The sequence below is a fragment of the Hirundo rustica genome, chromosome 1, assembly GCF_015227805.2.
Source record: "Hirundo rustica isolate bHirRus1 chromosome 1, bHirRus1.pri.v3, whole genome shotgun sequence".
NCBI lineage: Eukaryota > Metazoa > Chordata > Aves > Passeriformes > Hirundinidae > Hirundo > Hirundo rustica.
Genome location: NC_053450.1, coordinates 77685683 through 77711722, shown reverse-complemented (window position 1 = coordinate 77711722; position 26040 = coordinate 77685683). Strand labels below are relative to the sequence as shown.

The 26040-nt window shown below is 34.5% G+C and overlaps 1 protein-coding gene across 7 annotated transcripts in view; it reads left to right on the top strand.

The window, feature by feature from the left end:
- Positions 1-26040, top strand: part of CDH18 (cadherin 18) — a 530347-nt gene that overhangs the window by 336726 nt on the left and 167581 nt on the right. For all 7 annotated transcript variants that reach the window (XR_009208059.1, XM_058421421.1, XM_058421423.1 and 4 more), the window contains one exon: positions 17541-18021. Coding sequence is in view for 6 of the 7 variants with exons in the window: in XM_058421421.1 (XP_058277404.1) it covers positions 17794-18021 (228 nt within the window). In the remaining variant the exon portion in view is untranslated. The remainder of the gene's footprint in view (positions 1-17540; positions 18022-26040) is intronic.

The following is a 26040-nucleotide window of genomic DNA, read 5'->3' as shown; positions in this document are numbered from 1 at the left end:
TTCTCCACAGCAGAAAATATCTCTGTAGCAAAAAGCACTATCTAATAATGAATATTACAGGATAGATTTGGATGTGTAATACTGAGCTGGAACACTAATGTATAAAGCTTGGCCTCAGAAATGTTTAGACATTTTTGTGAGTGTATTATGCACTTAAGCTGTTGTTTGAGGACAGTCATGCAAGAAAAAATATTTAAACTCTGCAACTAATATATAATATGTTAAAAATTGATTACTTCAACAAATTAGTTTAAAATTAAATTTTTGAACTTCTTGCAATTGAAAATATTACAGCAGCTGAGGCAGTTTATAATACTAGGTTGTACTTTTGTTAGTTTAGGAAATATGAACATGGCTTTAACATACTCTAGTGTCTTTTGTTTATACACAAGCGCGGGGAAGGAGAATGCCATAAGACCTCCCTGACAGTGGAGCAAACTACTCTCTGCATCTTTATGAATACACAGAATATTGATCCTTTTAGAGCAGCAAACAACACTGTAGGAAAATAAAAGAACAACATCGTGTTTTAATGGAATAGGACTAGCTGGAAGGAGTATGGAGGTTTGGTTGTGGTGTTGTTTTGTTTTTTTTTTTTTTTTTGTTTTATTTTCTTTTTTTTTTTCCTCCTTTTTTTTTTTTTTTTTTTTTTTTTTTTTTTTCTTTTTCTTTTTTCTTTTTTTTCTTTTTCTTTTTGTGGGAATGTACCTAGGATGCAGATTAGACTCAGTCAAATCAATCTTCTTGTTCACTGTTAGTAGATGTATGGCTCCCAGCTATGTTTTCTCTCTCATTTTTGTACCATGTCTGATGATCATTTATTTCCTTGAGAAGTCAGATGCAGCACAATAGCCACAGAAAGACTGATTCAGCCAAAAAGATGAAGGGTTTTTTTGCACATTACGTGAACTAGATTGAAGTGAAATGGCAGGAAATGGGAGGAAAACCAGAGGAAGCAGACCACAAATTTCAATAGCTTCAGAATTGAAGGAAATCATCTGTCTTGCCTAGCCACAAACTTCTTCCATCCACAAAATTTAGTTTCAATACTTCTGCCTCTGATGGATTGCACACCTTCCTCTGCTGTCTCCTTGGGTTTTGGAAGGAAGCTAACTTCAGCTCCTGAGTAAAGAATACTGATTTACTAGAGAGGAACAGCAGAATTGAAAAAGTGAGAAAAATGACAAATTACACTAACTAGAAGGGTTGTGGGATTTTAATGAAACGATAGGTGGTTTGTTTTGCTTTGTTTTTTTAATAAATATTACATATCTTAGGAATGACTGTGATATTATAGGACATCTCCTGTGGCTGGTAGAAATATGGCTTGAGAAATTACCTGAAAACAAGTTGCCATGGGGATGTAGCTGCAATACTGTATTAGTAATCAATGTCAAGGCTATGTGGTAGACAGCAGTCATTGAATTGCAGGTATCATAGCAGTGAAACCAAAAGGTATGAGTAAGATGTTGGAGAAATGATGAAGATTGCAAGACTTATAATCCCTTTACCTGAATTTTGTGAGCAGTAAATAACTGATGATCTTATTTTCAGAAACAAAATTCTAATCCTAGGTTACTTGTAAAAATCTTGCCCAGTCTAGCAGGATCAGAGGTGTTGCTACCTAAACGGTTTTTCTATGCACTTGGCACTAATTTTGCTCTTATTAAAGAATTTAATTGAAAAGTTGAGACAAAGTGTTTGTGTTGTAGGCCTGTGGAATATTTTCTCCTATATTTCCCTAAAGATTGTTTTTCAGGACACAATTGCAACACATATGAATGAGTTTGTTTCAGGGATAATGACTGATTACTTTAGCTGTTTGGGGCCTTGTCTGTGCATATGAGAAGGTTCATGATTACTGAGAGTGTTCAGTCAGTGATGAACAGTTTTCTGATGGTCTGTAGTTGTGCAGCCTGGAAGTATATTGACATCAGCAGTACATAGCTGTTCTAGAGTTTATTTAAGAAATACTGATAAACTAAAATGAGCTGATTTTTTGTGTGCTGATGTTATTCTGGTGGTTCATGCTATTTTGACATGTAAATGTTTGATGCATTGGATTTTATTGTTGAGTGTTGAAATAGACAGAAGTACAACTGTCTCATAAATTGTTTGCTTTCAGTCATTTATTTTTGTACATATCGAATGATTCACGTCTTTTAGGCTGTGTCTTACCCCTAGCACATGTAGTCTGCTTCCCTGGAGTCCCATTTCCTTTCTCCCTGGTGAAAATGCAGTAAAAAATGAATTAGAAAAAAGTGTGATCTCTAGTGCATTACTTTCATAACACTATTGCTAAAAGCAGCAGTAGTAGATGATGTTGGGGTTTTTTTATTATTTCTTTGCTATCAAGAGAAGGTAGATGTGCAGCAGAAGGTGAATTTTAGAAATGCAGAGATTTTTTTTTCCTGTATTTAGAATGTTTGTGTTTAGAATAAGATAGTGTATGTATATAACCAGATTGCACCAATTTTTATTATTATTATTATTTTGTTTGTTACAGTCCACATAATAAAAGCAACAAAGGGCAGAGGATGAAAAAGGGGAAAAAACCCACTAAAATCCACAAGATTGTTATGTTTAGCTATATAACTGGGGTTTTGGCAAAATTTAGTTACTCACAGTAGAGAATTGTCTTTCTTTCATGTGTATAAGGCAAAAGACTCGAAGGATATGGTAAAAAATAATAGGATATTTACTAAAAGAAATTATGGCTAGGTAGTGTTTAGAAATAAATATTATTGAGACATATCAATGCTTTGCATTTGTTTTTACCTATTAGCTAAAATAAGTTAATTGTTGTTTTCAGTAGTCTATTAAGATTACATATTTGAATGATTTTCTATCCAAGGTATGTTAGGGGCATCTTACAGTGTATATATAGCATATACTTATCCTTTAAGAACCTTTTTTAAATGGGAAAACCAAATACCTTTGTTCCTGCATTAAAGCTCCTGTTTCCTCATAGCAGGCCATATTTCTCAGACACATGTTTGAATACAAGTTGAAAGGAACAGGGTTTAAATCTGTCTCTTGATAACATGTTGGTTTGTTGTTGACCTTTTTTTATAGAGGGAGATGTCCCTGATTGTAAATATCCCCGGTATAGTGTGAATACACTGTGATGAGTTCTTAGAAAATTGGCTCACACGTGTATGAGTGTACATGTGGTGTCTGAGCACAGTGCAGGCAGCACTGGCCTTTAACCCAAATGCCTGGTCATGTTGTGGAGCACAAGCTCCATCCTTTGCTGTCAGAGGTAGAGAGATGCTGTTCACAGAAAGAATTACTCTGATATGTATTTCCCAACTACAGACTGAATAACTGGAAATGTAAGCATCAAGGAATTGATGTTGGAATTATTTTGAGTTTATAATTACATTTTTCCTCTTAGGTTTTTTTTTGCCCTTTTTTTTTTTTTTTTTTAATTATATATACAATATGTAATTCAACTGGGCTTTGTATGTTCCTAAAGAAAATATAAATTTGGATTTGGAAATAAAAAATTAAATAAATAACCACACAACACACTTTTAATTAATTTAAAATTTGGAGTCCAAACTGATCAACATAATTGATTATGAAAACATTTGTAGAAGATAAGACTGCAGTTTAATTAATTTCAGTCCTTTCCCCGGTGTTGTCCAAGAATAATATTGAACTCCTTTTTAGTATTTTCTCTTTATTTATACAATTAACTGACATCAAACATATCTGTTTTCATGAAATGTGGTAGAAGGTGTTAGGTAAATTGTTACAAAACCTAATGAAATCTATAAAACTTAGAACTTACTATTTTATAAACTTCATACCTTATACAAATAGGTTCTCTAGATTACAAAAACAGAGTATTTAACTCTTTGGATTAGTAAAACAGATTACTGTGACATTCTTTACTGGATATTTTGTTCTGTGTGTGTAACTTTTCATGTGTCTCTTTTCCTTCTCATGCGTAAATCTGCATTATTGCAATAATCATATTAGAGCTCTTCATTTTCGTGAAAGGGGAGGCACCAGTGTTTAACACTTGTCAGTGTTGCTAAAATCTGATACAAGTATCTTTTACAGACTCTGTTCAGTCTCAAGATGTGTATAAACCAAATAATGTCAGCAGCTTGCAATTCAGAGTTTTAGAAACAAAACTTATATTCGGGTTTAGAAGTTACAGAATGCTGTATGATGACAATGGTAATGATGGTGTGTAGGAGATTATTTCATAACCATGAAAAAAAATGCAGCTTTGTTTTCTGTCCCTTCAAAAGTGATGTCACCTCAGAAAACAAACAAAGTATTTTGCTGCTGTTTCTCCAATACAGGATAGGGCTTGGGATGGAACACAGTTGCTATAAAAGCTCTTACTCCATCAGCCATCACCTGGGGTTAAAGATCGTCTGTGGTTAAAGAGCGGCCCCTTAGTCTTCTATGTGCTAGGTTGCCTTGGTCTCCTGTGCAATTTCTCTATGAAGAAGAAAGAGGTCTAAAGCTTCCTTAATGCTGTCAAATCTGCATCAGGTCAGGATTATGAACTTTTATTAGCTTTTTAAGCTTTTCTAATCACTGTGGGTAGTTTTTGGTTGGTTTGGGGTTTTGTTGTTGTTGTTTGGTTGGTTTGGTTTCTTTTTTTTTTTTTTTTTTTTAAATTTTTTTTCTGATAATGATATGTTTTCTGCTGAACATTATTTGTTCTTATTTTCAAAGGCTGATGAGGTTTTGCTAGTAGTCTCACAAACAGCCCAATCCATTTCTAGTAACAGCAGCTCTATGTTCAAATATGTGGAAATTCATGTATTCTTAACAGTCAAATAATTAATTACTTTAATCAAAAGTAATAGGTTACTGATGGAATTATAGGTACACAATTTTAGTTATTATTTGTCTTGATTTTTTTCATAGTATATATTCCAAGTCTCATTAAAAAACAAACAAACAAACAAAAAAACCCAAACAAAAACAAAACAAAACAAAACAAAAAAACCCCAACAATAACAAAAACAAACAAACAAACAAAAAACCTGTAAGCTGTTGTACTTTAAAATTTCTTTTTCATTGTTCTATCACTCCTTAAATTATTCTCTCTCTAGTAACTCTATTGAATTACTACTTTCATAAATAGGATATAACTTATTACAACTTGTTCAAAGATATTTTTAATATTTATTTAGGTATCTTAGTCTATAATTTTCATTACTTGAATAGAGTACTCTGAACACAGTGTAAAAACTGTCAAATAAGACTCAAAATGAGAATGAGATATGAGTCCTTGCTCAGATATGGATCCTTGCTGTGAAATGCTTTCCATCTTAGAGTGAGAGTGCAATTTTGCTAGTCCTTCAGTTCTTTTTCTGGTGCTCTTTTTCTGATACTCATTATCACCAAAGCCTCATCCTGCTCACTTGCAGGGAAAAAGTGAACTCCGGAAAACATGTAAGTTACAGTTTAAAGCTCTCTTTGGATGCAAAGAATCCTTTTATTTTTTTTTTTTTCCTTTTATAATAAGCACATGGTAAATGATATCTTGAAAATCTTCAACCCTCGGTAGAAAGTCTCGTATAACATGCCATGCCTTTTATTCACGAACAATCTCAAAATGATCTTACAAGGTTTTACTTGTCATTGACTATGATTGTGATTATGGAAGGCAAACATATTTTGAAACACGAATTCTGCATTCTTAAGTTTTCCTGGTGAATTTGTACATATAATATTGTCTATGTATAGAAGCTGTTCTTCTAGCACAATTAAAACACCAATTACATGATATTTAAAATGTCTAGTTTTAAGCTAAGTTTTAGTCAGGCAAGCCAATTAATGTGAATGACCTTTTCTTTAATTGGCATAAAGATAAGTAAGTCTTTTTTTTGTTTGTTCAATCAGAACCTAAGACATGATCCTACTGATTAACCTAGATTCTCCTTCCCCTTCTGTTTCTGAGGATTTGCTGATGTTATGGCTTGAACATTAAACCTCTGCTTATCTACCTGTTTATATGTTCCTGTGAAGTTGTCAGGAGAAGAATGAAAGCTAAAATTTTCATAAGCATGAAATAAAGTTGCATATACAAAATCTATGGCAAAAATGGATTAGTATATTTAACACAGTTTGCTATTTAAATCTTAAAATAAACTTGTTTGTGAAAATTGTCCACTGTATGAAACTCAAATTAATCTTAAGACCATTAGTAAGACCTGACTTTGGTTTAAATTAAAAATCCCTATTCTAGAATAACAGAGAACTTTTCAAGGAAGAACTGAGGTGACTCATATCTAGACAAAAAAGAAAAAGGAGGAGTAACATAAAAGTTATAAAAGCCGATGTTGGCTGGAATGAAGAACAGGCTCCCCGCCCCAGAAAAGAACCTTAAGAAAAACAGTTAAGAACAATCTGAAATAAAAGCCTGGAAATAAGTCTTTCTGCTCTGAAAAAAATGAGTGAGAATGAACATGACTTTTTGTGTTTTAGTATTAGCATAAAACTAATTTTTTTAAAAAAAATCTTTATTATACCAACATTAATTAATTAATATAATTAAATATTATGTGTTCAAAGATACTGTTACATTAATAAAATTTGAAACAGTTGAATTTATTTGTTGTTGTTTTTTTGGTGTCCTTTTGCCATCCTGAGGATAAAAGTGGTGATAACATACATAGATGTTTAAAAACCAAGGTATCAAATAGTCAGACAAACACAAGAAAATGTCACCATTTTCCTCATGCCAATATTGACTTCTACTGATAACTGAACATTGTTATTTAATGAGTGCACTGTTATTTTTATAGTTATTTTATTTTTATAGTTATTTTTGCCTATTTTACAAATACCATGTTGTATAATGCAGAGTTTCTTAAGACAAATAAAACATTCTACTCATCCGGTTTATGGATTCCCCTCCCCTTAAAGAAAGAAAATATGCATATGCATATACATATACAAAGCAAATCAGCATGCATACAAGTTAATTTTCACTTTCTGATAGAAAAACTGCAAGATTACAGAACTCCAGACTGGGCCAGGTTGGAAGAAACCACAGTGGGTCATCTGGTCAAGCCTTCCAGTTCAAGGAAGGTCATCCTAGAGCACATGGCATAGGATTGTGTCCAGATGGTTCTTGAACCGAGACAAAGAGTACAAAGTCCACAGCAATCCATTCCAGTGATCAGTCACTCTCATAGTAAAGTTCTTTTCATATTTAGATTATTAATATGAAAGAAGTCTGAGTTCAGTTGAACTGAAATTTATTGATAGTGCCTATAAAGTATTTTTATGATTGGGAGGTTTTTTTAGGACCTTTTTTTTTTTCTTTTTTTTTTTTTTAGTGCATAACTTTTAGTACTAGAAATGGAAAACTGGTCAAAAATTAATTAATCAGGGAAGATTTAGTTAGAAATTTAAACTGGCAAGTGCAACTAATAAAAGATGGGAGCCTGTTGAAATTTTGTTCACATAAGTACACACATTCAATATGCATATCTACGTGGAGACATACAAGTAGTGAGGTTGTGTGGTTAGCAGTGATTCTAGTTTGGCCAAAGAAATGTCACAGAAACAATCATAGACTTAGGGACATCTGAGTTAAAGTGTGATGGGACTATCAATGCCCACAATTACTTTTTCCATATTTGTCTTAGTTTTTCTACAAGTACACCCAATCGCCAAATCTCTGGTAGCATTACCTAGGTAGTCCCTGCCTTAAAGAGTAGTACACAGATAGTCATCTGGGTGGTGTGGATTTTGCAAGACTTGACTCTCCAAAAAAGCCCCCATATCCATCTAGAATGATCTGTGGAATTCAGCTGCTTCTCTCACAGGTGTCTGTGAAACTGAGCCACTCCTCGTGGTTGTCTCTAAATTCTCCCTTGCCTGTTGTTCTGCCATATTTGGTATTTTTTGAACACCTATTTATTTAGCTTAACCCAGGCAACAAATTTCTCTGCAGTTAAACAGTTGTGTGCAGCCCAGAACCCCCAAAAATATATAAATACTCTTTATTATGAATTATTAAGATTTCTGTAGCAATATTATTAATAGTGTACAAGATTTTAATGAATTTAAATCACAGTGCTGAACTGCTAGCAAAGAAAAATAGGTAAATGTCTTTAACTTCTGAAGCCTCAAACATCTGCATTAGATCTCTCTTGTATTTCCTTATTTTTTGCTAGTCAATGGGGTGCTATCATAATGCTTAGAGGAGCTCTCGCTATTCATTTTTGAGAAATAATTTGTTAGGACAAACAGTATATGTGGATTATACACAAGTATATTGCAAGTTCTTTCTATTTAAACTAAGTAATTGCTCATCAGTGTCTCATTTGTATTTGCTTTGTTCCCTGATTGGGTGACCTGACCTTAATATATGGGAGGAATGATGCAAGAAATCAGTGAGGTCTTTATTCTGCTAGCAAGTTCCTTGGGAAGAGAAGTGGCACAGAAGCCTCTGATTCTTTGGGAATATAAAGGGACCTTTGCACTGCCTTGCACACCTGTATTACCCTTGACTAGATACATGGACCCCAGATATAAGTGTAGATGAATTGCTCTCTGGTTGAGGAAAAGAGAGAGACGTGAATCAGATTAATGAATCATCTCTCTGTGTCTCACAGTTGTTCCTTTCACAGCAGGTAATGGCTAGCATGACTGCTTGTGCAATTATATTTACAGAAACAGTGGTTGGATTTTATCTGACTAATTGTTTCATTACTGTGTTGTGCTTCTGACAGTCATTCTCTGTGCAAATCATATGGGTATAGTTGCAAAAATATTTCTTCAGTCATGGGTTATGTAATTTCATTTCTTCTATCCTGTAGTTTCCATATCCCTGCTTATCGTAGGCAAAATAGTTTTGTATGCTAACTGATGAGATGGCACTGAATCCTTTAATCTTGTTTTAATGTCATGTTTAGATTACCTGTTCATTGTAGCATTAATTACCTGTGTACATGCAGTGCTGTTTGCAGGTTAAGAACATTTTCTCTCTTGCTTGCAAACTTTTCAGATCTCTTTTTGTTCGAGAAAGATCTGTTTATAACTCATTTAACTCTATTTCATAAAATGTCTTTGGTCAACAGTGTATCAAATCCATCAAATCCATGTATTAGTTTGTAGTGTGTAATAATTTCCTGTGCCTATTTATAAATATAAGAATGCCTTCTAATATGCATCTTCAATTTTCTTTTTTTTTTAATCAAGGATCTTTAAGTCATCTCTGCAGTTAACCACTTGCATTTAATGTAAAAGACAGCATAGAAGAACACAGTTCATCTTGCACATGATCTAACCAAAGCATCAAGTAGATGAACTTTTAAAAATCCTGCTATGACAAGAAAACTCTGATTGCGTAGTGGTTCTGATATATTTTCAGCAGGTGAGGGTCTTATGTGACCCATCTGTTTGCAGTCTGGCAATGATAACCCCTCTTCTAATGAAAATTTCAAAGGCTGATAGGGTTTGTTATGGAGCATTGATGGTTTGTATATAAAAATTGAATATTTTTTGTATATAAAAAAGACTACCCCCCCTTTATTTTTTATTTTTGTTTTTGTTGTTGATTAAAACAAACACATTAATTTTTGCATAATATATTTTTTTAATAGTTAGAAGTTTTAGTGTGGTTGGGTTTCCTCTTCCTCTTCCTCTTCCTCTTCCTCTTCCTCTTCCTCTTCCTCTTCCTCTTCCTCTTCCTTTTCCATCTTTTTTTTCTTTTTTATTTTTCTAATCTTTGTATCATATTGGGAGTCAGTGTGCCTAGAATCCTTTATTTGGACCATTTAGTATGAATCTCCTTGGCCATATGAGGTGCTGCATTAGTCACCTAGTGTAATGTGGCTGGTTTTCATTTTTTGTGAGTGGTCCTTCTGTAGATGCTATCCATTAAGAAATCCATTAAAGCTTCTGTTTAGCGATAAGCTATACACAGTACCAGAAGAAACTACCCTGATCATGAGTTCACACTGATTTTTACAAATTCCTTGAACTCCTAATAGATCTGCTATTTTAAGACTTTGGTACACAACAGTCTTGATGGTCTATTTTATAATTTTCAAAAAAAAGAATGATAAATCAGATGCTAGCTCAGTAAATATTCAGGAGTTTCTTCTGCCAAAAGCAACATTAAAATCTTTCAGATTTTGATGACTATTTATCTTCTCCTCCTTATTCGGCTTTTCACGCTTCATTCATCCTCATGGTACATTATGTAGGATTCCAGTGGTTTTGGGTTTGGTTTTGGTGGGTTTTTTTTCCCAGTGAAGCCCATTTAGATAAAACACATGACTTATTTATTTTAATCCAGGCGGGAAGGTGTTTGGCCAGAGCTGCTTGCCCTAGTTCAGCATTTCTGTGCTCTTTTAATTGCAGGTGTTGCTAGGCTGTCCTTACAACTCTCTTCATAACAAAATCAGAACCGGAGTTCATGCTCCTTCTGTAAGGGATGTGACACCTCTTCTATTAATAACTGTAGAATCACAGAGTATCTTGAGTTTGAAGAGACCCACAAGGATCATTAACTCTTGGCCCTGCACAGGACATCCCCAAGTGTCACACCGTGTGCCTGAGAGCATTTTCCAAATATTTTTGGGACTCTGACAGGCTTGATGATGTGACCACTTCTCTGAGGAGGCTGTTCCAGTGCCCAGTCACCCCTTAGGTGAAGATCCTTTTCCTAACATCCAACCTAAACTTCCCTTGACACAAGTACATGTCATTTTCTCAGGTCACTGGTCAGCAGAGAGAAGAGATCAGTGTCTGGCCCTCTGCTTCCCCTTGTGAGAAAGTTGTAGACATCAATGAGTTTGCAAAAGCTCTTATTCATATGATGCCCATCTTCTTTTGTGACCCCAGCTTTAACTAATGCAATCTCTTCCAGCCAACCAGGTAATTTTTTAATGCTTACTAATTTCCAGGGCAGTCTAGACTCTGAATAGTGTAACTATTTCTTATTCTGGACATAACAGTAAAAGAAAAAGAAAATTAACTTTTATCTAGGACCTGAATCAAACCAATGCTGGTTGATTGCTAGGGCTGCAGCTAGGATTTTAAAGGAAAGTACTGAAATTTTCTATTTTATCTTGACAAAATAAAACTTTAAAAAAAAAAAAAAAATAGTCCTAGAAAACTCAGGGTGTTAATGCTGAATGGAAAGTCATCTCGTCTTCTCTTCTTCATTTTTCAGTCTCAAGATATTATTAACATAATATTATATTTTTACAAAGAAAAGATCTGACTAACTTTATGTTCTAGAAATAAAGAAGAGTCCATACTTGTGCTGGATTAAAGGTTTAGGTACAAACTGTGCAAAACCAAACAGAGAGTCTCATAAGTATGGATTATTTGATGATGTATGTATGTCAGCCAGGATGGTGTTGAAAACTCCATCACTCTGCAACTTCATGTCTGAAATAATTTAAAATTACTTAATGTTAACTCTGCAGCTAATTGATACTGTTACCTTTGAAAAATCTAGTGGGGAGAGAAACTTTTTTTTACCTTTGCAGTGACCATTCTTTAGTATCAAATTACAGCACTGGGGCATGTAAAACCCACATCTGTAATGCCAATTTGTCTTTCTGTTATGTAAGCTCCTTTTCAGAGGACCAGCTAGCTTGCTTACCCCGGTGAAGGATTTCTCTGTTGTTTTGGTTTGTCTGTTTTAGAATTCCCAAAAATACACGATTTCCAATTATTTAATAGTATTCTGGGGTATGGCTGGGTTTTTTTGTTTCTTCCTGAGCTTTTGGCATAACTGTTCCTTTCCTCGTGGGCAGATAGGAGATAAAGGGGGAGGGGAAAGAAAAAAAAAAAAAAAAAAAAAAAAAAAAAAAAAAAAAAAAAAAAAAAGAAGGGCATTTCTTTTCCTTTTCTTGATTTTAACTTGGGCAGCGTCAGCAACAGTAATGTACTCATCTAAGTAATTAATTTTGTATAATGTGTTTCTCTGATTGTAAATTGACTCTAAGAATAGCCCAGCTTTTTTCACATACTACATAACAACCTGTAATCTTTAAGCCTCTATAGTTGTCCTTATACTGGTTTGTTTGTTTGTTTGTTTGTTTTGTTTTGTTTTGTTTTGTTTTGTTTTGTTTTGGGGGGGGTTAATATTAAATGTGTTATTTGGCTTGATCTGTGTCAGTTGGCTTGATCTGTGAATTATGTGTGAAAATGTGGAAGTTAGAAGAGATTTTTGGGTAACAGAATGTAAAATTATAAAGAAAAATATATCAGCTTTGTACTTCTCTTTCCAATTTCAGCATATCAGTTTCCAGAAATCTATATTTCCGGAAATGTGTGGAATTCAATTTTATAGTTTTTGTTCCAAAATCATATTTTCTTTATTAAACTGTCTTTCTCTTGAACTGTATTAAATATATTTGTTACATTTCATAGACATTGTACTGCTGGATTTTTTACATCTCCTCTAACAATTTCAGCTGTTTCCTCTCGAACTTTCCAATCTGCTTCTCTGTCTTGATTTGTGTTCCAGTGATTTCTCAGTGTCTTTTTTGTATCTTTTTCTTCTTTTTTCTCATGCTATTTATTTTTTAATGATGTCTAACTTTTTTTCTTTTTTTTTAATTCCCCTTCCAACCTTTTCTTCCTACAAGAGAATTTCTGTTGCCATATGTGAAAGAAAAATCTTTATTTTTCATGGAGATGCCTTTATTATTTTTTATTCTTGTTGTTGTTGTTTCTATTTATTTTGTAAAGGGGAGTTCATGTAGAATAATTTCATAGATAAAGTAATAGTTGATACTAGATTACTATAGACACTTTTTGAGATTTTGTGAGTAGATATGCTCTTTACCAAAATGCTGTATATAAATATAAAAGAGCGGTATAAGAAATGCCGCCCCTTGATAACTTACAGCCATCAGGTAAAATTGCTGACTTAAAGAGGAGAAGAGAAGAGCATTCAACGTTCTTTTCTCTCTATTTCTGTGGGAAACTGATCAAGTTCCAGAGTAATAAAGACTACATTTCAGAACAGTAATATACCTACAAATAAATTTAACAGTAGTTTAGGAGTTTGGTATCTCATGCAATTATCTTGCCAATTAATGGAAATTTCCTCATGCTATAGAAATAAAAAAAAAGAGTCCAGTTTCCTGTTTCTAGAAGGTCTGTCAATACAGAACTATAGTCAAAACATTTTTGGTCATTAGAATCACTATCAAATTATTTCAAGCAATTTTAATAGAGTCTTCTTAGTTTTCACTCTTGTACTCTTAGCTACAACTAAAAATAACAAAGAGGCAAGGCAACAGCATGTAATACAGTTTCAAATGCTTCCAAAACAGTTGTGTCACTGCTTCTGTCAGATTGACTAGCATGTGCAGAAGACAGATAATTATATATTGTGTCTCTATTACCTAGGCTGAGAAGAACATGGTGCTTCAGTTTATTGCGTGACTTCCCACAGCTCAGCTCAACCAGCCTTGGGAGTAGAGAATGAAGATCAAATATAGATGAACAACTTTCCTTCATCTACCTAGAAATGTCACTTTTTTTCTGCCAGTTACCTGAGGTTTTTGGAAATACTGTATATTCTCTTGGCAATCTATAAAACTCTTATACAAAGGATATAACGAATAATAATATTCAATTTTTCTTTCTGATACTAGTGCATTATTCTGCCTTTGATCTCCAGGCCAATACACCATTGTTTCTGCAGTGCTGAAGGATATAATATTGGCAATAATCAGTAAACACAGGCAATGCAGGAAATAAGTTTTTTTCTGGGTGAGAATTTATGTATAAACATTGACAGTGATTTGAAACTGTTCAGATTTTTTTTTTTTTTTTTCCTGATAGAAGATTTACAGGGCAGAGGGCAGAGAGAGAAGTCAGAAAGCATATGAGCAATGTAATTTATGACAAGCTCCATTGCTAATTGTCACTCTGTCACCATGGAACTGAAAAGGGATGAAAAGGGATGTATAAAAGATAAGTTGAACTTACTTGTGCTGAATGTGCATTTGCAAAACTTGATTGTTCAGAAGAATTCTAATGTGGGTCAATTTGATGGAAGATAGGGGACACTGAGACTCAGGGCAAGTACCCAGAACAAAAGATGCATCTCTTCGTGGCGGTGAAAGATACACATTTTGCATCACTATGCTCCTATGAGTTTCCTGGGTATTCATTACAGTGTCTTACACTAAGCAGTAACTACTGTGTTGTAATGATTTCCAGCAATGCTGGTAGAACTTTCCCACCTCATCATATTTAATTCTTTATTTTAATTTTAACTCACTCTGATAGTCTCTTGAGCAACGCAACTCATTTTTCTGAGGGGTCTCAGGAGATGGCTGTAACACAAGTCTACTCTGTAGTTGCATGCATCTTTATAACAGAAGCCATAAATCAGGACACTTACTCTGAAGCTGCAGACAAGAGCAAGGAGCAGGCAGCATCTCAGTATGTTAGCTTCAATTTAAGGGATTTCAGAAAGTTCGTTTCTTTTTTTTTTTTTTTTTTTCCTCCTCTGTTCACAGTTTGCTTGTCTAGTCTTTGTTTAACTGTCTTTGTGTTAACGGTGTGAAGTGTTTCCATCTGAACTTTCCCCTGTAGACACATTCTGCTGTCTTCAAGGTAGATTTGAGGTTTCTTTTTGAGTGGGTGTCAGGATTTTATTAAATGCTTATTCTAGACATTTAGTAGGATACTGCTGATTAAGGACCTTTGTACTGAGCATTAATTAGGCTTTGACTTTAAAGATGTTTACTATACTTCTAAGTATGATTATAACAGGAAGTAGATATCATGTAATTTTTTTTCCTGCTGCTTTAATTGTTGCTATTATTATTGTTATTGTTATTATTACTATTACTACTACTAAGTATATTTGTTCAGAAGAAAGGATTTTAAAACTTTAATTTTGAGTTTAGGTGCTTAAAATTAAATCTCTTAACTGAATTTAATAAAATAGTGGCTTTACTGAATAAAAAATGTATTGCCTCCTAGTAAATGTTAATGTTAAGATGAACAGATATTTTTAAGACTAAAAAGCCCTTCATATTTTGCTGTGCTTTTTTTTATCTCATTTGTTGCGATATATTTGAATATTATATTTAATGTATATTATTTGTAATATATATTATACACAAACACACACTTATATCTATATACATATAATATAACATTAATATTTGTTCTGGCTCATATATGACTGACATAACAGTTTGCAGGCTCTATCTTGGATGTTTTGGTTTGTTTTCATTGTGGTTTGTGGGAGTTTTTTTGGGGTTTTTGGTTTTTTTGTGGTTTTGTTTGTTTGTTTGTGTTGTTTTTGGTTTGGTTTGGTTTTTGTTTGTTTGGGTTTGGGTTTTGGGTTTTGTGGTTTTTTTGGGGTTTTTGTTGTTGTTGTTGTTGTTGTTTTGTTTTGTTTTGTTTTGTTTTGTTTTGTTTTGTTTTTTCCTATGGATGATTTTGAGAGAGAAGAGAAGCAAAATTCTATTTAGCAAATCTTGGGTTTTTGGTAGCTTCTGCACGCATATACACATTTTTATAAGGCAAGAAGTTTTCATCACAACTATCCCCACAGTTTTTGTAAAAGAAAGTTTAGTAATAATAGTCTAAGATACATTTTAAATGTGGTATTCTGAAAAACCCCAATGCACTTTACATACCATTTTTAAGTTGTTAGGTGCTGCTTGTAGTCTTGTGAATAGCTCCCAGGCATTTCTCAGGATGGAAACAAAGGGAAGAAAAATAATGCTTGAATGGATAAAACTAAAATGTTAATATTTTGTGAGATACTTCTTAATTTTAATGTACATCTAAAGTATAACGATGGCTAATCTATTAAATTACCTGTATATATAGAAATCTATGCAAGGAAACTGCATCCTCAAGGTAAAACTTTATTCTAACAAGAATCAGCAAAGAACGCAGAAAGGCGAGGAATATAAGAAAGGAGCTTGTTTCTGATATACTTAGAAACAAATGTGAGACTCAGAAAGTCTGGATTGTGTCCCTGATCTAACTTAGATGTCATACAACATTTAACTGTAAAGTAAATTTTCTATTAAATCACATTTGAACTTATAAGAGATAATAAGTCTTCATGTTGTATAGATCGTTTCTGAGATGAAATGCCAGGATTTTAAGTGAATGGTGTCTTGGACTTCATAGGGATTGAGGGAAGACTACATTGTTATGGAAACAAGAAATAGATAATGCTAAATGACTAAAATTTTATTTCTTCTGTTGAAAATTCCATACATAGTTTCTTTTTGAGCTCCTGCACAACCACAAGAGACTGAAATTTTTTCCTTTACTTCAGCAAAACCCACTGTCCTGAACTGAGTACTAGCAATGGAAAATACATCCTTTCCATCTATTTCTAATGTGCAGTAGTCTTGAAGTATTCTTCCACTGTTCTGATGAGGAATTGTTCTCAGCTAAGAGGTTTGGGCCTCTATTATGGACCTGAGAGAAACATAAGTTCAAAAAAATTGCAGCCAAAAGGCATCTAATAAATTTTCTTCCACTGCAGTGTTTTTCTGTCTGATTTCTAAATTCTTGTTCAGTTCTTCTTTAGGGATTTTAAATTTATTCTGTTGGGTTCCTATGAAATCAAAAAACAAAAATTGTTTAATTTTGTTTCTGTTTATGTAGCTTATATTTCTGTTTATGCATCTTTATGATACTCAAAGAAAACCAATATTGGAAGATTCCAATTTTTGTTACTTCAGCTGCATGTTTTTAGACTCCTGATGGACTGACCGATAAAAAGATAATCTTCGACATCATTAGATAACTGAACAAATAGTTACCTTAATGTGACTGTTTCTCTAAGGTTGAAGAAATATTTTACTTTCAAGATACTTGGCTTTAAGCACTACATCAACTTCCACATATATTCACATTTTACTATTGTACTATAAAAGGTTACATTTTCCATTTTGAGATTGAAAAAATATTGTCAGTATACTGAAAATACTGATATCAAACCAACATGAACTTCCTGTCAGTATGATGTAACTTTATGATGTCCTAGATGATGCTGGTTAGAATTTTTATAAAGCACAAGGTGTAAAAATGCATATTTTGACTGAAGCTTCCTGTCAGTGTGCTCCAGTATTGACTCAGAATTTTCAAAGCCCATTTTGGTGGCATTCTTTCAAAACCCATTACAGACTAGGTATTTTTCATCAAGCTGGATGTCTGTGTGGTGTATGGAACATCAAAAACTCATGTGAAATGATTTAGTGATCACTGTTTAATGACACTGTAGCAGTGATTTTATTCTACTGCCAGACCAGGCCAATGATTTGTAGATAAAAGCCAAGGGAACAGTTCTGAATCATCCAGGTTTTAATGATGTGTTTTCACAGCTTGTGGGAGCCATGCTATGTCTTACAGTATTTTAACATAAAAAAATCAGGAAATGCTTTTACAGGAGGGATTGGAAAGAAATTTTAGTTCCAATTACAGTCTCTGACTGACTGCTTAGTACAACTTTGAGTGCAATCTAAGGTCAGAAACCTGTAAATTGCTGGTTTTAGTGATGACTAAGTGTCTTTCTTTCCTTTTCATATTAGATAGAAAATGGTCAGCTGCGGAACTCTATTGTGAAGACCTCAGAAGAAATACCAAATTTTCCGGTCAGCTTTTCATGATGTAAATACAATTTGAGCTTTCCCAAATGGGCAGCTAAACCATGAACAAGGAGAAAAACCCATTTTGGACTGTATTTCTGAAGCAGACTTCACCTTCTCTCTTGGGAGCTTACTGAAGGATTACAGCTGAAAAGGACAAGATAAAGAAAACCTTGGACAGGAATCTTATCCTACAATGAGAATTACAAGTACATCTTGTATCTGCCCAGTCCTAGTTTGTCTCTGTTTTGTGCAGAGGTGTTATGGAGCTGCTCACCATGGCTCCATCAAGGTGACCAGAAATCAAACCAAACACATAGAAGGCGAAACAGAAGTGCATCATCGTCCAAAGCGTGGATGGGTATGGAATCAGTTCTTTGTTTTAGAAGAACACATGGGACCAGATCCTCAGTATGTAGGAAAGGTAAGAAAAGAACTGTTTTCTTTTGGCTTTGGTTTATTTTTTTCCATCCCCTGAAATGTGGCACTGATAAGAGGCAAATCATTTATCTCCCTAGATGGCAGCTCCTCTTTTAAAGTAAGACACTCTTGGATTGCTGCAAAACAGTGAACTTGACATTTGCCTGTTTATACTGTGTTTATTATCAAAAAGATAAATAAAAGTATATAGGATGAAGATACTAAAATATGTTAGACTAGATTTTCTTCTGAACTCAGCTAAACACAGAGTGGGGTTGATCCTGTTTCAAACACCAATTTCCAAACCCCTAAATGCATGAGGTCACTGCAAATTTCTTTTCCAGACTATTTCAGAGTTATGTTCAGTTCTGCTTCAGGGAATATTACAAATGCAATCTAAGATCCATAGGGTATTCATTCCACTCTGAGTGTAGGGTGGAAAAGGTCTCCTCCAAAAGGAAGTCCTCTGTGGCTTTTTTCATACAAGGAGACACAAGGTGTGTTACTTGTTAGAGTTCCTCAGAAGACTGTGAGTATATTCTGATATACAGAGTGAGCTTCAGACATAATGTTCACACTAATGTCATTGAACTGAAGCCTGGCCAGCTGAAGTCTGATTCATCATGTGTAATGCTGTCTGTAGAGCCTGGGTTTTAACTTTGCATTAAATAACAAAAAACTCTGGATAGCTTTAATCAATGATATATGACAGAGGAAGTTTTACTCCCCTGTAGACTGACTTGCTGCATTATGATAGAATTTTTTTATTAGATAATCTACATGAGTCCCAATTTCCTTAATGAAATCAGAGAAATGCACAGAATATGAGGGGTAAAGAAAGATGGTTAATGAGGAAGAGGGGATGGAAAAAGAATTATTTCATTTTAGTTTCCCTTGAAATTGGAAATTCTGAAAATTATATTGTAGAAGGATATGGAAGGAAACCAGTAGCTTCTGAGATCACAGATGTCTTGTAGTGAGGGCTTCTAAATTTGAACAGTATCATCTGAACTAAAAATAGGAAGTGGAACAACTGTATTTAGGAGATTGTTAACACAAAGGCTGGGAAAAAAAATACTCTGTTTTGCCAAACCTTGTAAAATACAAAGTATTTCAGAATTCCAAAAATTATTGGGATATGTGAAGGAAATTTATACTGAAAAAAGACCTTTCTAAATGGAGGTAGTGGTTTGCATTGAAAGAGAAGGTTTTAAAATGGTTTAGAGGATGAGGTGGTATGCCTTCAGACCACTTTACACCGACTAACATTTTCATAAATTATTTTGGAATAGAAAAATTTTTGCAAAAATATTGTTGATGCAAAGCTAGGTAAGGGAATTGAAACATTGTCTGGAAAGAGCTAGATATTATGAATATTATCTGGAAACAGAAATAAAGAGTAAACCTCGGGAATACAGAACAATGTAATGAATTTCTGTTGTACACTAGAGATCTATTGTAATTGACAGAGGAAGAGAAAGATCTGGTTACCAGATCTAATGTCATGACTTAAAGAAGGTAAATATGATACTAAGCTGCAAAACCTGACCTATAAAAAACAGGGATAAAGCCATTGTGGAACCCATTGTGGAAAATAATGTCAACCGATTTGCTGTTCTGGTTACTTTTGGCCAAGAAAAATGGATTTATATGGGATGCTGTACAGGAAGAACTGAACATTATAGCTGGGATAGTAATAAAGAATAAAATATGTTTGTTTAATTACTTCCACAAATAATAGAGGAGGGCATATAATATTCTATAAATACACCTCAGAAGTAACCACAATGAAAACTAAAATATATTTAAGTTGATTGCAAATTTACTTGAAGAAACAAGGTTTTAGTGGCCATGAGTTAATTTAGGATTAATATTTAGTTAATTTAGAATTAAAACAAGAATAAGTCAGATTCTGAAAGAGGCTACTAACAGGAAGAAAGAAAACAAAATTTGAAGGGGTTTCACAGTACAGCATATTTGTCTTTATGAAAGTATTTACATACATGATTGCATGCCAGAACAGAAGCCTGGATTCAGTGAGCTAAAGCAAGGTCCCTTTCCATTTTATGTTCTTATGATACTATTATATATTTCCTTTCATCCTCTAACCACTCTATTAATGCCACATTTACAGAGATCAATGAACAGAATTTCTTTCAATCCTTTGTGGTCAAAATGTGACTGCAAGCCTTGTTTGAGGACATTTCTCCCTCTGTACTTACCAGTTTTTCTCCCATTTTCGTCAAATAATTCCCTCTGGTGCTCATAATTTTCTACTGTGAATACTTTACAACATTACTAAACTTATCTTTGAAAAAGCTTTGTGGAACTTAAAAGCAACTGTATTCTATCTTCCATTTGCTGTGATGATTCTGATGACCTGATTTGAAGAAAAGATCAATCATATTAGCTCAGGCATATACTTTTAATTTTAAAAAAGGGGGGGGAAACCCAGCTGAGATTGTCATAACATTAGTAATTAGCAAAATTTCAGTAGTGGCAATTTAACATGAAAAACAGGCATTTTAGAAAAATAGATTTTTTGCTAATGTTGCATGTAATTGTACACACCTCATCAAGGTCTCATTTTGCGTGCCTTTAATTTGACAAGTAATTTTCACATAAAGCCTCTCAGTTATAAAGGAAGTCAGTGCCCTTTTATTCTAGACTTCTGTTGGGTGGCAGCACACTGTCAATTCTGTCAATTATTAATTCTGTGGACTACTCTGCTTCACTGGTGCAGAAGGGGTGAGAGTTTTGCCATTTGAGATCTGTCCTTTCACGTATTTCACACCCAAGTTGGAAGTAACATCACAGAAAGCAGAGTCATTATGTACTATGGTGTTATAATGCTCACAGTCATTGTCATGGAAATTTACAGTTCGAACAAGAATAGGGTAGGCCTGCAATGAGAATGGTAAGCTTTCTTATTCTTACTGTGAAATGACTGTCAAGAGGATGGATTAATTCACTGCCATCATCATAAAAACAGTGTTAGGACAACAAATTAGCATTATATTGTAATATCAAACATACCCCCATTCCTCAGTCATTATTCCTTTCCTCTAAGAAAATATCATTTGGAGAATTGAAATCTATATAGAATTAATCCCTATTAACCACACTCACAAGGTTTTTTCTAGGCACGTGTCCAGGCACAGGACCTGGAAAAATGAGTTTATTGTAGAAATGATCCTTCTGTAGATATTGTCTGTGGTTCTCAGATTATTGAGCTTGTTCCCTGCTGTTGCACTTGGGGTAAGTCTTCAGTGTTTCACGGTATGTTCCACTGATGAAAGAACCCCCAAAAAATCTTTAGATAAAGATAATCTTAGATAAATTTAAAGATAAATTTAGATAAATCTTTAGACATCTTTAGAGTGTTTAAAACCACAATGTCTTATTTTACTAAAATTATTAACTATTTGTGGACAGTTTCTGGAAAACTTCTGAATGAGCATTGCTATCTGGAAATGTTACTTCAGAGAGACTGTTCACCTGCAGGTGCAAGTATGTGTGTGTATGTGTCTGTGTGGGTGTGTTTGCAATGCAGAGTCTGTGAAAATTTGAGTAAGGGAGATTAAATATCTTTGTCTCAGATAAGTAACTTTAATGTACAGACTGAGCTTTCAATTAGATGAGACTTCTTGTCTTTTGTGTGTCTCTGATGTAATTTATTCTTGTGAAATAATAGCCATGCGTGCAGGAAGGAGCAGGGTTAGCGAATGCTCTATGACCTAATGATGAATCAGTTACCTACTGCACCAGCTCAGAGGAATGAAGATTTTCTGGCAGAAATCTAGAAGACTTGGGCTGTAGTACTGCAAGCTTTTAGATTTCTCAGTTGTCATGGCTGATGTAGTTTACATTTCTCTTGCATTTCCTGCATGTTTGTAGGTTAGACAACTCATGTCTCAACATTTGGAAAAAAAATATCAAATAAAGAATTTTACGAAAGAAGTGAAGCAGAATACATGTTTCAGTCCATAACATTCTTCATTTTGAACCTTTACATCTCTGTCTCCAGAGAGTCTGCTCCTTCTTAAAAGGATATCTCTAAAAATCTGTTGCATTGGAAGCAAATCATAACGATACATTTGCTGTGCTTTTTACTTTGGAAAGAGAAGTAAATAAGCCGTGATAAAGACCAATGTGGATTTGGGGATGAGTGAGTCATGCTATTAAGACTGAATAGCAGAGGCATATGACTGACAGAAGACTGAAAATTTATCTGTGAGCCCTTAGGATCTCTGAAATACCAAACCTGTACCTCTTAATCCACTTCAGATATACTCTAAAGAGTAAATAGGAATGACTTGAGGTATTCAGATCTACATTGGTTTTCAACTGCTTTTTTCTTCCCTAATTTCAGGGATGGCACCTTACTTTGTTCTTACATCTTTGTAATGAAAAATGTAATGAAAAAACAGTTTCAGACTTATGTTGATGTAGGAGATAAGGAAGTATGGAACAGCTGAAAATGAGTGTAAAGGAAAGGGGAGAAGAAAGTAGCAATATGTCTTGAAAATTTTGTACTGAAAGTTAAAAACTTTATTCTTGAAAACATAAATGAAGCATAACAGACTTATTCAAAATTATTTTTTCCAAGTAATATGTGGCATGTGATTGCAATACATTAGTTCTAATACTAGACAGTGAATCTAATCTTCCCTGACCATATCAAGAGAATCTCACATCTCTGATTTAATGACAATAAGGAGTCATTATATATGTTTTTGAGTAAGTGCAAAGGAAGAAACAAAATTGGAGTTTAACAATTAAAGCACTTTTATTCAATTTTAGAGGTTTACAAAAAGTAAAGTGTATCAGATATTTCAGCATTTTTAGCACAAGCAAATAGGTCCAAAAATTAATTTTGATAAAAAGGGGGTTTATTTTATAGTAGAGAAAATTAAAAATATAGATGACATAGTCTAAATATTTTGCACACAATTCATGCCTCTGTAAGAAGGTAGAAAAGTGGCATCAGCAACAAAAACAACTTCTCAAATAATATGCATCTCACTTTATACCTTTTAGGTTGGTAGTTTCACAAATAATGTTATTTATATAAAATAATTTTCCTCTATACCTAGGGATAATGTAGTAGCAGGAACAACATAAATAATAAAATTGACATCAGTGTATAGCACATTTTATGGTCCTATATCACCTTAGCCATCTCCTTTTCTTCTGCAATTTTTACAAAAAGTAACTCAGTATTTTTTCCAACCCCAAAGCTTTCCTAATAAAAATGCACACATGTACTTGTTTTGTCCTGAGTTCTGTTTTCACAGAAAACTTTGCTGTCTCCTACCTTCATTTGACCAATGTTATTTAGTTTCACACTAAAAAGTTGAGGGCACACTACTTGAATTCTACAAGACGTAAAATGCTGTGGACCTTTACTTTTTTTTTTTTTTTTTTGAGTGGAATCTCTAAATATATAAATGTTATTTGGAGGAAAATCAGATTCAAGAGAAGAGCGAGCTTTCATCAGCCTGATCAGTCTGACTTTCTTCCAGTGTGTCCAGCTATATCTGAGGTTTCCTGAAGCATAGCACTGACAGCGGCATTTTGACTTGACAGACCAACCAAAGTAACAGAAAAGCATGAACGTATTGAAGTTCAGTCCTAGTCCAAAGACATAGGATAAAGTGTTTACCTTGTTTAAGTTCATTTAAGTCAACATGAAATTGCACCAAAAAGAAACTGGCTCTTTTATGTCAAAACAGGTTCATAAAATCTAATATGTCAAAGTAATAACTGTTTTTGTAAGGAAGCTTTATAGAGTCTGTCAGTTCTATATTGCAAAACATCAGCTCCCTATGCGGAGACTGTTATTTAAATTAATGGTTCAAAACAATTTTGTCAAGGTGATCTAATCTTCCCTGAAGTTATTATGGACTGAAGAACTCTAAACAAAACTTGATTTTTTAATATATATTTTTACTTCTTATCCTTTCATGAATTTGCCACATCAGCAGCCGAGTTCCGTGGCTTTCACATCTTCTTTGCACTGAACGACCACACTGATGAAACCAAGATCTTATGTGTAGAACTTCCATTTCTCAGTTAAATGGTTTAGCAATTTTTTTTTTTTTTTTTTTTTTTTTTTTTTTTTTTTTTGAGAGGAAATCCAGCCTTGTTCCTACCTAGCCTTGTTCCCTTGTTCCCTCCTTTTTTTTTTTTTTTTTTTTTTTTTCTTTTTTTTTTTTTTCTTTTTTTTTTTTTTTTCTTTTCTTTTCTTATTTTGTTCTTGGATCGGTTTAACGTACCGAGGTGCTGGCGCCGGGGCTGTGCCGGCGCTGCCCGGGCCGGGCCCAGGCGGTGCCAGCGGCTGCAGCGGCCCCAGCGCAGGGCCCGGCTGAGCCCCTCAGCCCCGGGCGGGCGGGACAGAGCCCCGGGAAAAGCCTGGGACAGGGAGGGCAAAACGCTGCCCGGCAGCCAGGGCTGAGCCACGGGAACCCAGCCAGAAACAGCCCTGCCAGCCCCGAGGGGACGGCGGGAGCAGGGACGGGGCAGCAGAGACCCGGCAGGGATGGCCCTGCCGCCAGGGAGAGACCCCGGCGGGGCAGCGCTTTCCTGCGGCCACTGGGCAGGCCCCATGTTGGAACAGGGATAATGTGAGGAGAGAGGATGAGAGAGAGGCTCCTATGGGCTGACCGCAGACCCCATTCCCCATCTGCATGTGCCCCTAGGAGAGAAGAGAGACCAGTCAGGACTGAAGGTGAACTTGGGGAAAGGTCCAGTGTGGGGCGAAGTTGTTTCTAATTTTTTATTTCTAATTTTTTGCATTTTTTTTTCCTCATCATCCAAATCTATTTTAATTGCCAATAAGTTGAATTCAATTTCCTCATGTTAAATGTGTCACAGTGACTAGTCAGTGACCTCTCTGTTTTTTCCCAACCTATGAACTTTGCTTCATCTCATTTTCTCCCCCTACTGAGACGTTAATTTTGAGGAACTAAGGATTTTTTAGGAAAGTTAAGATAATAAGTTGCTGAATTAGCTGAAGTAGATAGGTAATCTTTGTTCGCAGTTAACAGAAGCCAGATCTTAGATAAGCTACCCCGGATCTTGTAACTCATTTCTTGTCAGGTTTATGTTTATGTAGTTGTCCTTGTAATGAAAAACAAAATGTGGTAAATAGGACATAAGATAGCTGCAGATTTCCTGCTTAAAGGACCCATTGAACACAGGAAACTGTAAGTTCTACCAAGGAATCATTTGTCACGAATGCATTGAAAAGGTAGAAAGGTCAGGACGAGGAAGACTCATCTTACTTCCTCATTTTAGGTGACCCCTCCCCAAAATAGACCCCCGACTCATTTTAAGAAACAAACTATGCATGCTTAATAGCCTTTTTGTCAATTAGCATATGAAGCGAGGAATGGGAGGTGACAGGGGTATGAATATGCATTTGTATTTTGGATATTCAACACTTTTGTAAATAAAAGACTTTGTAATTACCTGTGAATTTTGCAGTGCGAATTAGGGAAATATCCCGCGTGCTGCCCGGCCGTAATAAACATACACTTTCTAACTTTAAACTGTTAGAGAGTTTTTGTCCGTCACAGTTGGGTATCGATACTAGATCAATACCCATATTTCTTTAATAAGTCACTACAATCTCAAGAAAGAAGACTGAGAGAGCATCTGGGTTGTGTTTAGGAGCCAGCCGAGACTGACCCACCACGAAGTTGATGTGGTAGAAGACATCTGCTCTGTAGTTGCTGCTTTAATTTCTGCCATACTCTGAGTGCATGGCCTCTTAGCCTCTGACAGTCTTTGTATCAAAACTGTGTAAAATGACCATATAATTGGTGTCTGTTTAAAAACAACAACAATAAACAAAAACAAAACCGGGGGGAAAAAAAAAAAAATCATAAAAAAGAGGTGTTATACCAATTATACCCATCAGATGTAGCAGTAAGGAAACGAAGATAATTCTGCATATCTTTCTATTAATCGTGAGCTTAGTAACTTTGTTTTTAAAGGATATTTACTATCTAATTGTAAA